The 16,036-nt window shown below is 48.3% G+C and overlaps 1 protein-coding gene across 1 annotated transcript in view; it reads right to left on the bottom strand.

Moving 5' to 3' along the window:
• Sano (CABIT domain-containing protein serrano) overlaps window positions 1-13,996 on the bottom strand; it is a 65,547-nt gene extending 51,551 nt beyond the window's left edge. The window contains exons 1-3 of the mRNA XM_076310241.1: window positions 13,886-13,996; window positions 8,713-10,541; window positions 7,034-7,229 (exon numbers count right to left, since the gene is read on the bottom strand). Coding sequence (XP_076166356.1) covers window positions 7,037-7,229; window positions 8,713-10,397 — 1,878 coding nt within the window. The 5' untranslated portion in view covers window positions 10,398-10,541; window positions 13,886-13,996 and the 3' untranslated portion in view covers window positions 7,034-7,036. The remainder of the gene's footprint in view (window positions 1-7,033; window positions 7,230-8,712; window positions 10,542-13,885) is intronic.
• Between the last annotated feature and the right edge of the window lie 2,040 nt (window positions 13,997-16,036).

The raw sequence follows: 16,036 nt of genomic DNA, 5'->3' as shown, positions 1-16,036 counted from the left end.
CGCGGGCACCGCGAGGCAGACGGTGAACTATGCCGCGACGGTATCCTCTTGGCTTCCAGCCAGAAAAGATGTAGGCAGACAATGGGACGGAGTTGCCCACCGGGTAACGAGCGGGTACTCTCTCGTACGTAATTTGCATGCAATGCACACCCGGTAATGCGATAAATATGCATGAATTCGGGCACAAGAGTGAAAACAGCTGCGACGCCGTTGCTGGGATACTCGGAGCCAGGGTTGCGACATCCTATGTCGATCGTTGTCCCGGTGCATGTCCTTCGGTGCATTACGCGTGTTTTCTTCCGAATCGGGGCCATGTTCCCCAAACGAAAAATCGAGAAATCGGAGAAATTGTTGGACAGTTGCAGGGAGGACGGTTAGAAACGACGAGAGAGCCAGGTTCGAGGTTGGATCGAGTTTGGGTTTGAGTTGGATCGAGTTTGGATTTAGTTGGATCGATTTAGGGTTAGGGATTGAGTTCGGATTTGAATTTTGAGGTTAGGTTTCAGGCGAGTTACAAGTTTCAGGTTAAGGGCTAGCTTTGAGTTTGACGTTTGGGATTTAGTTCGAAGGTACTCTTTGAGAGGTTTAAGGGTATTCTTTAAGTTTGAGGTTAGGTTTAAGGTTAGGATTGAGTTTGGATTTGGATTTTAAGGTTAGGTTTCAGGCGAGTTACAAGCTTGAGGTTAAGGGCTAGCTTCCAATTTAACGTTTGGGATTTGGTTCGAAGGTACTCTTTGAGATTCGGTTCAAGGGTATTCTTTAAGTTTGAGGTTAGGTTTAGGGGCAAGTTTTAAATTTGAGATTAGCTTTGAGAGTAAGTTTCAAGTTTACAGACAGGTTTAAAGGTAACTTCTAAACTGGATTATATTCGAAGTCAAGTTCAAGTTTGGCGTTACGTTTAAGGGCAAGTTTCAAATTCGAGGTTAGACTTAAGACTCGAGTAACCCGATTCCTTTAGAGCGAAAAGTGACATATCGTGCAGAAATTTAAATAGATTCTCCAATGATATTCGTCCCTGTTCTTTCTTCGTAAAAAATTCTACAAAAAATCAACTTAAACTCTTCTCAAACCATTGAAAACAACAAAAGGACACCAAGGAAGACTTTCGCACCTTGGACAAGCTATTACCCCGAGAATCTTCGTATCTATACTGAAACATGTGTCCCATTTCTTATGGGGTCCTAATCACCTACAGTTTCGCTTCACTTGAAAATCCCCCGTTCGATATCGATTCGAGACGCACCGGCGTAGAAAAGTTCGCGTAACCGGGATCCCCCCTTGGCAGCACCATCAATTCGCTAAACCTATAGAGAGGTGTCGCCCATAAAACGTTTTATAGATACCCTCGCTCGCTCAGCGGAACATTGAACGTCTACCAGTTAATTACTTAATCAGTTGATTAGGAACTATCGAATGGCCGTTCCGTGCACGAGGGGGGGAGAAGCGTTCCGCTTGGCGAGCATGGGATCCCATAAGAATCCCCCACCCCGTCCCCATCCTTCGTATGACACCGCGAAATCGATGTCTTAACTCCGCCGGAGGAAATTGCTATCCACGAATAGGCAAGAAGAAACATTACGACTAATTGGTCGTTCAGGAACCATGGTTTCCTGCACCATTCAGATCTAACAGTACCGGGCCAAGCTTCCTGTCTGTGTAACCGTTCGGCAACCACTCAAACAGAACATCTCGAATAATCCTTCTTGCTCGAGGTACATCGATCGTCTTTTAACAATTCCAAGGATCCAGACTATGCGACGAATCCCGAAGATACGACGCGAAGTTCGCTCGCCAATGGATTCCAAGGGTTCAAAGTCTCTCGGGTTATTTGCCCTCTATTCAACCGAGACTCCCGTAGGAATCCCCCCTAACGTGGGGATCCGGCTCGATTACCGCGAATTCGCGGTAAGATTGAAACAACATAGTACGTTTTAGAAGGCCATCAAGCCCCAGCATTGCCAGCGATCATCGCTACCCCGGACACACAGTTGCCTCGGAGGCGATGAATCGACGGGCAACCGGTTATTAGATCCGTCAGGGATCCATAGTGATCCCCGGGACCAGGTTCGAAATCCTCGGTTTCCGGTCAACGGCACGCGAGGATCCACGGTGAAACGTCGATCCGACGTTACGTCGATGGATCGTTCGCAAACACTCGGATCGTGACCAATAATGGCTGTGGTACTCCCGGCCAGAAAATAGGAAGCAACAGCGATTTCCATCCGTAATGCCACGTTTCAGAAATCCACGCCAGTACCCCGGGCGCGCGAGAGGTAATCGCACGAACGTGTCGTAGAATTTGTTGATATCAATCAATGTCGTCGTCAGGCGTCGCCCCGGGACGGAAACACCCGGCAATCTTTGAGGTTATGTCCGCGGGCATCGATGGGTGAGCGCGAGCCACCGCTGGAGATCGTTTTCTAATTATCGGCCGAGGGACAGTGGTTCTTAAGCGATTCCTCTCTCGCTCGGAGGAAGCCATTAGATTGAAATTGAAGGAAACACGCGGGGCTCTTCGTTGCGTTGCACTTTTATAGGTTAAGCGGCGGCAGGTAACCGCGTTCCCCGCCAGAGGGCCAATCACCTGATTCTTCGATCTATCACCGATTTTTACACGTCAGTCGACGTATAAACGTCATTGTAACGCTCTGAATCGATCGTGTCTAGTTTCTATTATCACGCGAAGAAACAGAAGAAAAAAAATGTGCGGGTAGAATTAAAATATTTAGAAGCAAATCTACACTTTGCAATCTCACGATCGCGATGGTTTCTTCGTTGTCACGTACCGTAACGTGAATCAACAGAAATAGAAAAAAAAGAAAATGTTCGCGTGCACAGAAAATACTTGAAATAAAAAAGTAGGCTACTCCAGCTTGCTTTGGACTGTCGTAGACTAATCACATCATCACCTTTCGTTCTATTCTACGCTACTTTGAACCACCTGTGCTCTCGCACAAAGGACCTACACAAAGCAGAAATTTGTACAAAGGTTTGTATACATTTGTACAAAATATACACCAAAGGGCCCGGTACGATCCGTTCGCTACTGTAGCAATCACTCGCTCCGAGAGTACACGGTTCAGCAAACGAGCGAAATGCGAAGCGAGCGAGAGACTTCTCGCCCCGACCGTACCGAAACGAGATGCGTTTCCCTGCCGTAAACCCGCCGCGTATCGCCATCCATCACAGGACACCGACATCCCTGACGTCCCGTGGAACAACTCCATCGGGGCTACCCGAAATGGACCCTTCGCGAATCTCATTAGCCCCGGTGTACGCAAATCCCGCGTTAACGCGCGTCCCGGTGTAGCGCCGCGCATCGAGTACCATGCTCGTCGAGCGTTTTATTCCAAATTGCTCCGCGCCGGGCTGCCGCTTGCGGCTAGCCGCAGGCCCTTCCGCGCCGGGTCTGCGCGCGCACGCACGCATCGTCGTGCCGCCGTTGAACGCGACAGTTGAAAATTACCAGGTGTCGGTCTCGGTCAAAATGCAGGGGAGATGGCCGTGGAGCTACGCGGCCGACGTCGGTCGGCGGTTAATTAATTAAGCAGGAAACGGTGTCCTTGAGCATCCTTCACGGGGAGAGGGCGCTCGTCTCGGGTGCGTTCAACTGGTTAAAGGGGATCGGGTGACCGACGACGGAGGAAAAACCAGCCGGCCTTCCCCCGTGTTTGCCATTCTTACAGCGAGTAACAGAGGCTACGGATTTCGAGCGCCTTGGAAGGCGTTCGATAGGCTGGCTCTAGCAGGGTCGTGCTTTTTGGGCTGAACTTGAATTGTAGAAGACGATCGAATCTTGGAGCGGGATTAGGATGGTTTAAAGAAGCATCGAATACTGTCCCAAAGGAATTATAGAGACGCTTCTCGTTGTTCGACGAAGCTACCTGTCACTGACAAAGGAACATAGATATTGTCCTAGACGAGCCATAGACACAGAGATACATCTAGTCGCTTGACAAAGCTACCAGAGGAGTCACTGACGTTACAGGACGTGCGAGTATTATCCACTTATAATAAAGTCTGAATTCTCGGAGATCCTTATGCTTCCCTGACAATGGATGTGTATTCGAAGACAGAATATCCTGTAGACCAACATTAGAATAGAGTATTCGAACCGGGTATTTCTAAATCGTCGTTTTCTTTGTCACCGTGACTGCTTCCCTGTTTCTCTGTTCAATCCTACCGTCTTCCTCTCCGAATCCCCTCCCTTCAGAGCTACACCAACTCTCATTTACTCCTCATCGTCGGCTACTGGCACCGGATCCTGAACTCTGTTGCACGTATCACGAGGGAGGAAGAAGACAGCGCTGTTCACATCAGAGCCACTCCGGACCCGGGGAGCCCGGTTTCTCCCCCGAGTAATCGTAATTTTCGTAATACGCGATCGAGTTCCTGGCAGCCGCGCGGGCGGGCAGGGGCGACCGGCGACCGGAAGCCACGGTTTGTTCAGCCGTTGAACCTGCTCTCGTTTAATTCCGCTCACGGAGCGGCTCCGAGGCAAACCAGGGCTATTATATCGCTGCACCGAGCGAGGATGACGTTACGTATCCCGAGGCTGTCCAGCTCCGCGATCCGCCCGTTCAGGCTATCTCCCGTTCCGTCCGTCTTTCTCTCGTTTTCTGATTCTCTCATTATCTCCTGCGCCTCTCTGTTCCCTCATCTCGGGTTTCTCTTTTTCACCGCGACGGTTCCCCGCTCCGCCCAACGGCCAACTAAACGGAACCGTCGGAGGAGTTCCGCCGCGTTGGATTAACCCACACTGGACCCTGATCGTTTTCACGGTTCGGGAATATCGATCGACGTCCACCTGGAAAATCTCAGAGAAACGTCTAACGTCTGCCAATTGATTTCGGTAGACTTTAGCGATGTAACTTCCCGAGTGGATCCTCAATTGGCTCGACGCGCAGAGGACGTGCAGTGAATTGCATGTGTTTGGTCGCTGCTACTCCAAAATTGTTGCAACTGACGACTAGGACCTGGAATGTTAACGTGTTCCCTCGATAAAAGTCAAAAAAGTCATCCAACGATTGCCAATGCAAATTCTGAAGAGAATATTCTTAGTCTTTCTACTGATTCACGTGGACTGGTGGAATATTTACATACATCGTGACAATGACGTACTATTTACAACCTAGACTACTCTAGAGTCAACATGTCCCCCTGAAAAAGTTCAAACGTTCATCTACCGATTGATTTTCGTACTTTGATTAGAAATGGGACTTCTGAAGAGGACCCCAGGCTCTTGCCCCAAAACCCAAACGATACACACTAAATTATTTTCCATCTGTCCAATCGTTCCACCCAGCTCGCAGGTGGTCAAAGCTCCATGATTTATTCGCAATTTGAGCATAGATCGAACATCGTGTCCAACAGTGATACGATGGCGGCATCGCAATAGGCTTTACGAGATGTCGGTGCAATTACGAAAATTCACGTTTCGTTAAAACGAGCAACCAGAAACTCATGGTAGCCGTGCATTCCTCCGTACCCGTGGCCGTAGCCTCGGAAGCCTACCAACAATAATTCGCAATAAAACCGACTGCTTCCTGGATGGCACAGGTGCGTTTCCTAGACGCAGTTATGACGATCAGAGACCGAGCAGGGGGCGATTAAACGAATAAGGACTTGACGGCAATAGGGAAACACCTGCTCGCCTTTTATAACGGCCAGTAAAATGCTTCGTTAAAGGATCGACCCGGCTGGATCCTGTAAATTTAACGATTCCCGGACAAAGTACGCTCTAACTGCGCCGTAACCGGTACGCCTTCCTGGCTGATTGCAAGGCGGACTCTGGTTCGACGTATCGTCCCCGGTTTGCCAATAAACCAGCAACAGGGGAAATTAATCACGCGGGAAAACAGCGATTTAAGCAACCCGCCCCTCCTTGCGCGGCGTTCACGCGGCGACAAAGTCGTCGTGAGCAAAAACTTGAACGTCACATCGACGGGGGAGATTCGTAGCTTCGGTTGCGCGATCGAGCAATGGTAACCGATTAGGCGAACAAACGACCGGGGAGTCGAGTCGCGGAACTGGATCGTTAATCTAATTTTACTCGGATCCTGTTTGCCTCCCGTTAAAAGGGAGAGGTATCGAATTGGAACGAACTTCTCTGACAGGGAGTCGTGGCTGTAAAGGGTAGAACCGTTCGAATGGTAGGGAGGAGGACAGTTGTATCGGAAGGTAGAAGACAGTTCTTCGTTCTAGCAACGAAGGAGTACATTATTTGGGACGTCGCAAATCGCACAGGCATCGTGGGTGACCTAACATTGGATGCCATCAACGGATGCAATTAATCGTTCGAATGGGATGAAGTTAGCGTTGCGTGGAAGATGTTCACAGTCACCATCTTGTGACAAAAATTGGAACGAAAGTTCCGCGCGTTGGTATTTATTAAATTTCTAAATGGTACGCTCCGACATGGGAAATTTGTACCAAAGTTGGCACCTTGGAATTTATCAGGTTTCTGAAATTCTTCTATGTGAAAGTTACGTGTTCTAACCTAGAAATTTCGAATCATAGTTGGCACCTTGGAATTTATTAGGTACCTAAAAAGTTTGTATGTGAAAGTTACGTTCTAACCTAGAAATTTCGAACCAAAGTTGGCACCTTGGAATTTACTAGGTACCTAAAAGTTCTCTACGCGATAGTTGCGTCCTAACCTAGAAATTTCGAACCAAAGTTGGCACCTTGGAATTTATAACCCCCTAACCTGGAAAAATTGAACCAAAGTTGATACCTTGGAACTCATCAGGTCCCTACATTAAAGTTGCGTTCTAACCTGAAAAATTTGAAACACAGTTGACACCTTGGAACTTATTACATCCCTAGATAAAAATTACGTCTCGTAGAATTTACTAGATCCCTATTTTCCTATAGAAATGTTACGTTCCAACCTAGGAACTTTCGAGCACATTCATCACGTTGAGATCAATTTTAATCAAGTTCCTCGAATCCTTCTACACGAATGTTACGTGTTCCAACCTGGAAAAGAGGACCCAGCGGTTATAACAAGGATGCGTAAAGTGGTACTTACGAGTTAGAGGTAGAGCGTGCCGACACGTCGGGGTGCCACCACGGTGACAGCCAGACGTGGTCCGCATTTAGTTGGCGGCAGCGGTGCCGCTGCAGCGGGCGGCGGGGTTTCCGGTCTCGTGCAGCCAAGACCACTTCCGCCGCGGAGCTCCCACACTAAATTCGTCAGCGAACGCGGTCTGCTTAGACGCCGCGATCTGCGTGGACGACGAACAATTTCATCACGAATTAGCAATGGTCTGCGCCAATACCGTTCGAGGTTAGCCATTTTGAACCGTGGGGAGCACCAATTGGCTTCGTCGATCGCCACCTCGAACGGTATCAATTGGAGAAACATGGACGGTTATAGTCCCGAGGTTCTCGTCCGTTTTACGCAGACATTTTTTTTCGTGGACAATATACAGAGCGAAACGCTGTAAATTTACATCTAAAATAACTTTTCATTCGTCTATTCAACCCTCCGACTACGGATCGTGCTACACTCTATACTTATAATTACTTTTTTACGTACAGTGGGAAGTTTCAGGTTGGATTCTTACATTGTATTTATATTACGTTCGTAGAAATTATTTTTTTTTACAAAAAATACACTTCTTTCGAAACATTTCTCTGAAGAAATTATTTTTTCTCGAAGCACTATGTTCGTTCGGACAGTTCATTTTTCAAAGACGTTCTTTTGGGGAAAATTATGTTTCGAAAAGTTGCACCAGTGAACAACAATCGAGGGCGAAGGAAACATATTTGGAGACATGGATGGACAATATTTATTCTGTACAATATATACAAACAATATTTTCGAACGTGTTTCACGAATACACTGGACGAAAAATTTATCGTTGTTTTTTACACGTGTGCAAAATTTGCAACTCTTCTCTCTTGATCGATGCTAGAGACACTTTCAGAATGAAATAAAATCCTACGTTAAAATCGGGAGTGCCGGGAGGGGAGACGATTGTTGCGATCACAATACGAACACACAGTCCTAAGAAACTTTTAACCTTTCAATCGGGTCGTTTTCGACCCGTCATCCGTCGCCGGAGAGTTAAACAAAATTATACACAAAAAAAAAAATTCAAAAAATAAAAAATAAATAAACGTTGTAACGTATCTCGCTTGAAACACTTTTTGTACATTTCAGGAATAAAAAGTTATTTTCGATGGCAGTGTCCCATGACACACTTTGGTCCTTCTCGGTGATAAAGAAAAATAAAAAAGAACCGTAGTCTATTCACGATGCAAACATTTCGTATCCTCTTCGATATTTAAATACTAAATATTTCTAGATATCAACGATCATTCCTACCGTATCGAACAGGATCTCGATTAACCTTAACGCGTTTTTCCGTTCGATTGAACACCTAAAATATTCCGATAAAAAGTGTACCCGATGTACGTATTCTTAATTTCACAACCGAACGAGAGAACCAAGGAAACACACTTGAGTCGGGTTGATTTCGATTAGAAAGTTTCAAAACTCAACGTACCGCAAGTACGGGTCCAGAAAGACCCGAGGTCCGTCCCAATATCGAGTTTCGAAACGTTTGCACCAACCGAGACCATGCTAGATACACGCGACATTATCGGAGATATCCTCGGATACACTCGGACTATATATACGCGATGATATCGGTACGTATCACCGTGACGGACCAATGTAACGCGCTGAAAATGCTTTTATACCTTTTTTCCGGCAGCTTAGCACCAGCACCGGAGTCCCCCGATGTTCTACCCCCAGAATGGCTGGAGTCCAGTGTCCCGTCCAGCTCCATGGCCTGTTGCAGGTTCGTAAGGCTCTTGTAACGTATATTGAAAAGCGGCGAGCCACCCTTGTAACCCGGTGGTGTCTCCTTCAACGGTGATGCGCTCTTTTGCCTCATCAGGGGACGTCCCCTCTGTGTGCCGCTGTTCTTCACGTACAGCTTCGCCAACGGTGGTTTCTCGACCCTTGGCTGCGGTGCCTCTTTAACAGCGCGCCTCGTCCTCTTCTCAGCCTGTATCTTCTTGGTCGGTATGGTCTCTATGGGCGGTGGTTCCGGTCTGTCGTCCAACAGGGGTGCTATGGTCACCGTGACGGGTGTCAACGGTGGACTGGAGCCCTGTGTACCGGGCAACGGGCTCTCGTAGGGCGACCTGACGCTCTTCGGCAACGGTGCGAATCCCCTTACGTAGTCGTAGATCTGATCGATCTCGTCGTACTCCTCGGTACAGGCTGACGGTGGTACACGGTTCTCGTCTCTGTATCCCGCGTGTCCGGACGACGCCTGGTGCCCGTTGCTGTGATAGTGATGGTGATGATGATGGTGGCTCGCGTTGTTCCTGTGATGGCTGAGCGGCCCGTTGTCCGAGTTGGTCGACGACCGCCTGAGGAACCCGGATCCGCTTCTGGTCTGCCTGGAGGGTTTGCTCTCGCCCAGACGACCGTCAAGTACATGGGCCCGATCGGCCACGTCGGCGACCAAACGGGAAGCGCGTTCCACCAGCCTCGTGAACTCCTGCATAGACCTGAGGGATTCCTCGTTCCTCGCCTTCACCAGTTTCAAGGGTGCGGCCAGGGGCAACGCGACAGCAGCACCCTCTCTCTGTAACGGCAACGCGAACACGTGCTCCTCCTCGAACGTGGACAACAACCTCAACTCTGGAACGAACTGGGAGGACGATTTCAGCCCCCTAGGCGGTTGACCGTGCACCAGTCTGACGGTAAGCGGTAAACGTTTGCTGAGAAGCGCTCTGGCCGTGTGGACACCGCTTATGTTGTCCTCGCGCGCCAACGCGCTGAAACGACCCCGTAGATCCATCGCCAGCAACACGCTCTCGCCTCGACAGTCCACGCAACGCAGAAATCTACCGCGACCTGGCAGGCTCACCTCCCCGGCTGTCACGATCGTCTCACCGGCGGCTAGGGTCCTCGTTCCCTCGGGCACCACTATACCCGACTCGTCGTCCACTCTGCAGGCAATACCGCGAACAGTCTCGCGAACCAGGGCGCCCTCGTCCGGGCAGCGTCGGCACAGCTCGTTCACCGACTCGATACCGCGCACCGCTCTACCCTCCTCGCTCAGTATCTCGAAGTAACCGGTGTACGAGTCCGGGATGGCCAATCTCGGTCCCACCCCTACCACACGGCGTCCCTCCTTGATCTTCACCGCCTGGGCGACGATCTTACGTCGACGACCAGCGGACACCAGCAACGCGGTGCTCTGAAGACTGGGCGCAGGCAGGGTCGGTACACCCAGACCACCGTACTGACCCTTCGTGATCTTGATCACCGCCGGCAGACGATACTTGGAGACGAATTCGCGAAGGTACGTCGCTTCCTCGGCCCAACGTGCCGCCGCAACCACGATCTGACCGTCGGTCGCGGCCATCGCGGCCCTAGAACGCCGCCCACCCTCCCGAGCACGGGCCCCGCCGCCGACGTCACCCTCGAGTGGGCCCGCTCAGGGCCCCCGGCGTGTCGATCCTCGCTACTGATGCTCCTGCTGGTAGGGCGACGCGCCTCTATGCTCCATCTGGAAACAGAGCAAACATTCGGGAGCGGTTAGATCTGTTTCTATCGGGAGCTTTTATATGCGTTACTTAGACTTATTATCAAAGGGGTGCTTTGAAATAGGTGTAGAGCAAACATGGGGGTTGGGTTAGATCTTTTTCTACCAGTATGTTTTTGTTTAGATAAATAATAAATATGTGTTACTTAGATTCATTGTAAGGGGTGTTTTGAAATAGGTGCAATGAGAGCAAACATGGGGGATGGGTTAGATTTGTTTCTACTGGGAGGTTTTTGTTTAGATAAATAATATATATGCGTTACTTAGACTTATTATTAAAGGGGTGCTTTGAAATAGGTGCAGAGCAAACATGGGGGATTGGTTAGATTTGTTTCTACCGGGAGGTTTTTGTTTAGATAAATAATAAATATATGTTACTTGGACTTATTATAAGGGGTGTTTTGAAATAGATGGCAAACGAGCAAGAGGTAACATTCAACGGGCTAAAGTAAGAAGAGAAGATTGGAAATATATATGTTTTTTATGATTTGGTTTTCTAGTTGCAAAGGTTGTTTTCTTGCAGTGATTGCTCACGATGAATTCTTTTTTGGGGGTTTTTTTTTAGTCGAGATACCCTGATTACGCGTTTGAGATAGTTCAATTTATAACAGTACTTGGTACTTTTGAATATAAGATAAGACGTTTGGAAGGCTGCATTCGAATCGAAGGGAATCGTCAATTGGGTGATGGCTCTTGTGAGTTAATTCTAAGCCTTTTTGCCCAATTAATAGTTGATAGTTTATTTAACTATCCTGTGAATATTTTCGCTTTTATTATTATAGATATGAAAGTTAGATTTAGATAGGATCGAAATATGTTAACTTCCATCAGAATTAAGCGATACACTGCCAAGTTCAAATAATGAAGAATCCATCCCTGGATCTCTGCTTCGTCCACTATCTATCTGTCTCTCTCTCTAAAATATTAGGTTCTTCGAAAAGTCATTTCTTTTGAAAATGAAACACGATTTTTTTAGACTGTATAAACACTTTACTAAATTATATATTCTCCATTTTGGAAAACGAAATGACTTTCCGAACAATCCAATAGTTTCTCACAGAGTATATATTTTCGTTGTAATCGCAAATGCGGAAGGATGCTGAAAAGAGACATCGAAACAAAATGTGTGAACTTTCACAAAAATGTACAATACTACTCCGAACGATAAAGAATCTCTAGGTTCTTCTTTCGTTCGATTACCGATACACTCGGTAGTTTCTCCCAGAACGAAAAAATTCTAAAATCAATAACAAAGACGAACGAAATGTAACGAGTTCCAGTTCCCCGCTAGTTCGAACGGTGATTAATTTCCCAGGTCCCCGGTTCGTCCAACTGGCCCACGATCTCATCCAGACCGAAGCCAGACCCCAATCCCCCGACGCTGATGGCAAATGGCCTCTGTAGGCGTCGTGGCAGCCTCTCGTATCGGAAAAATCCCGTATCGTGTATTTGGTACACGTGGAGTGAACACGCGCGCGTGAAATTGACTCCGTATGAAAACGAACGAGGGTGCCCGTTTCCCGTTACAACCTCGTGGCGTTCGCATCATCATCATCATCAGCGTAACCGACGATTAAACGCGGACGATCTGCGGCGGGTATCTCGAAGCCTGGTTACCTAACGAGCGTACACTGGGCCGAGGTGTACGTAAATGGGCGGTGCCGCCGATTGTTTCGGATTTCTCCAAAGCGTGTATCTCGACGAGAGGAAAGTAACCGATCGTGACTCGGCCGTCGAGGCATCGCCGCGGCCCGCGTTAAACGATTCTCCGGACGAATTGCTTCACGGTTATGCCGATCGGCACGGAAATTCCGCGGTGTTCGGTCTTGGGAACGGGCGTGCTCCAGAAGTGGCCTCTACGGGTCCCGATGCTTCCGTGTTACCTGCCGCATCGACGTATCGGGTATCGTGGACGCCCGATTATATAAATCGCGGTCGCCCGACAGCAATTGAAACGCGCCGCTGTGGCAATTATCACTTTCCTTCGCCGCCACGGGAAATATAGTGACGATTGTTCCCGGCAACCAGCGAACACCGTGCAAACGGTTCTGGGAAACTTGTCGTGGATTACGCGTCGAACGCCACGGTGGTCACCATGAGGAACCGGCGAACCTGCAATGTACCTTCAATCCTCGTTTCGACGAGTCCGGATCTTTCGGGAAAGACCCGTACCGTACGCGAAACGCGTTTAGAACCGAAGGTGGTCGCTGGAGGGAGGCTGGGGATCACTTGCAATGTTTCTTGACCCACGCGTGGGTCTTTTCTGACCCGGAGGAACTTTCACAGTGGTAATTTACTCACTGTTCGTAAGGAGAAGTCCCGAGACGATTTCTTTACATGAAACTTGGAAGATAACATATTGAGAACCAATGTGGTCACTTGCAATGTTTCTTGAATCCTAGTATTGTCACGCGTGGGTCTTTTCTGACCCGGAGAAACTTTCACAGCGGTCATTTAGTCACTGTTCGTAAGGAGAAGTCCCGAGACGATTTCTTTACATGAAACTTGGAAGATAACATATTGAGAACCAAGGTGGTCACTTGCAATGTTTCTTGAATCCTGATATTGTCACGCGTGGGTCTTTTCTGACCCGGAGAAACTTTCACAGCGGTCATTTAGTCACAGTTGGTAAGGAAAAGTCCTGTGACGATTTCTGTATATGAAACTTGTAAGGTAACATATTAAGAACCAAGGTGGTCGCTTGCAATGTTTCTTGAATCCTAGTATTGTCACGCGTGGGTCTTTTCTGACCCGGGGAAACTTTCACAGCGGTCATTTAGTCACTGTTCGTAAGGAGAAATCCTGAGACGATTTCTGTATATGAAACTTGGAGGATGACATGTTGAGAACCAAGATGGTCGCTTGCAATGTTTCGTACCACGCGTGGGTCTTTTCGGACCCATAGAAATCGACCTTTTCGGAGCAAAGGTATCGTGCAGCTACTCGAGAGACGGGTGAAGATCGTAGAACAAAATGATGCGCACTCGATTCAACGAAGTTGCAAGAATTCGTATGACAGATTTTTTTATACCGACAATCTATTGAATATTTCTACTTGACAGTTTGAACAAATATGGAGGGCATTCTCGAGTATAGAAAATTATGATAATCAACGTGATAACCCTGTGCTGGATACTAGTGACTCAACCGGTGAAACAACTCGGTGAGATCAAAGTGCACCATGTTTCTGGATGCGAAGAAAGCGGTCAGGAATCCTACCAACGTTGGAAACACGTACTCACAATCGAGAAGAATTTGTGGAGGATGGGAATTGAATCAGCAGTTAGTTAAAAATGTTATTCACTCACACACTGTATTACACTTGTCTTAGTTTCTAAGTGTCAGGTCAGTTGGTGAAGAATCCCATTTACATCGGTACTGTGTCAGACTTGTCCCGATTAACTGGATTCGGTGTGACGAGGATCGGTATAATAATACCGGTTTAAATATTTAATGCAAACTATACTGCCTTCGACTCTGCGTTAGACTTTTATTTTCACTTAATTAATACTGTATGTATTGCAACACTCGTAACAATTCGAACACCGCTGCGCAACGTTTCGATTTTTTGCGTCTAGCTCGAGAAAGATTACTGCAATCACTGATACAAGATCAGTCTCCGAGATGACTTTAAACCGAATCCCCCCACCTCTCGAAATCAGCGTGACAAGGCATATTGTAACGTATCGAGATTTGCGTCATGCTCGTCAAGATTGCGCCAAATTCCAGTTTCCCGCTGTTGGGGTTCTCCGCGGCCAGTGTCACTTTTACGTTTAAATATCCCTGCCGTATATATTAGAATAATAAGTTCTTCTTTCCTTAATTCTAGAAACCGACGCGGATAGTTTCAATACTTTCCTAGAAATCTAAACGTTCTCGTAACGATTAAAAATCCCGGCGTGCAGATTACCGGTAATAGATTTCATTTCGACAAATCTTAGAAATCCCGTGCATCTCTAAGAATATATAATACCATTTCTCCAAAAAACGGGGACCAATAACGGGGGCCTCATCCATACATTTGCATAAATTTAAATTTCACCGGGATGAATTGTTCCCCGTACGATGAAAAAATTCCACTCCGTATATTATCGATAACACGTATAAATCCCATTCCAATGAAACGGGGACCAATAACAGGGGCCTCACCCATATTCTTCCAAATAAATAAATTTCACCGCGACGAGTTACCGCTCGTTCGACCAAAAATCCCACTCGGTGCATTACCAGGAACGGATTTCATTTCCCCGAAACCGAACGTAACTTGAGGCCCAACTTCGTACCCCGTCGGTGACTTGAGGGTCCCCGAGACGATCACGCGCGTGGACGAAAAGAATCTCATCGATTGCGTCACGCGGTGACCAAGATTTCATCAGGTCCCCAACATTCGGGAATTTATCGTGACGCGGACCGAGAAGGCCCAATCAACGGGCCCCGTTATCTCGAAACCTTGATCCGACACTGTCCTCTGCCGATCGCACCATCATCGGGAGAAAGAGTTTCACGGGAACGCGCTCGCGTCACGAGCCAGCTTGAATCATCGTGGACCGGGCCCTCGTTTCGGGACTCACGCGGAAGCGCGCGCGCGTGAATCTCCTCATCGTTCCCCCCTCCATCGTCACCCCGCATTCTAACGATTCCTGCCTCCCCAGCCCCCGTGGGCGCAATTTATCGCGGCGGCCGTGTGAAAGGCCCATTCAGGAGGTTCTACGTACCACTGGGATATATCGGGGGGATAATGAAATCGCGCGGTGAAAATCGAGCCGTCTGAAAGGGGGCCTTCAAGATGGCCCGCGCAGCCGGCCACAGATAAGGACGGGGTGACCAATGACCCGGGGCGTCGTGACAGGCGCGCCTCTAGGAAGTTATTCGACACACTCCTCTGTCCTGCATTCTCCTACACGGCTCTAACCACCTCCTGTCCCCCCCTACGGGGGCCCCCCATCCGGCCGCGCTGTTCCCCGTGTGGCCGGTGCGGCGGTTGGATCCCGCCGCTACACACATAAGCTTTCACGGCGGATTCTAGCGGCGCGCCGCTCGATGCAAATTTGTATTGGAATTTTTCGCTTGGGAACGGTGCTTTGATCGAACGCAGGAAACCGTTACGTTCCTTCGCGGCGTGCGTGTTCCCGTGATAAGGCGATTACGCGATACGGGAACAGACGGATCGCATTGTATCTGATACACGCCGGCCACGACCGTTTCGAATCGATGGGAGAGTGCGCGCGCGCACGCTCACGCGGGAATCCTCTTTCAAGGTTCACTGGAGACATCTCTCTCGAGAGTGAGGACGCAGAGGGCCAATTTCCATCGCGTCGAGGCGCGATTCTCGGTGTACGACGGACACTTCTTTTTTCTCTGGTTCTTTTTTTTTTTGGAAATCGTTTTTTATTTATTTTATTTCAATCGTTGGGAACAACCTTCCGCGCGTTCGGTATTATTATTCGAATAAGATTTTC

The sequence above is a fragment of the Ptiloglossa arizonensis genome, chromosome 4 (genome assembly GCF_051014685.1).
Source record: "Ptiloglossa arizonensis isolate GNS036 chromosome 4, iyPtiAriz1_principal, whole genome shotgun sequence".
In the NCBI taxonomy this organism is placed as follows: Eukaryota; Metazoa; Arthropoda; class Insecta; order Hymenoptera; family Colletidae; genus Ptiloglossa; species Ptiloglossa arizonensis.
The sequence above is the reverse complement of the archived record's forward strand: the minus strand, read 5'-3'. Positions and strand labels throughout refer to the sequence as shown.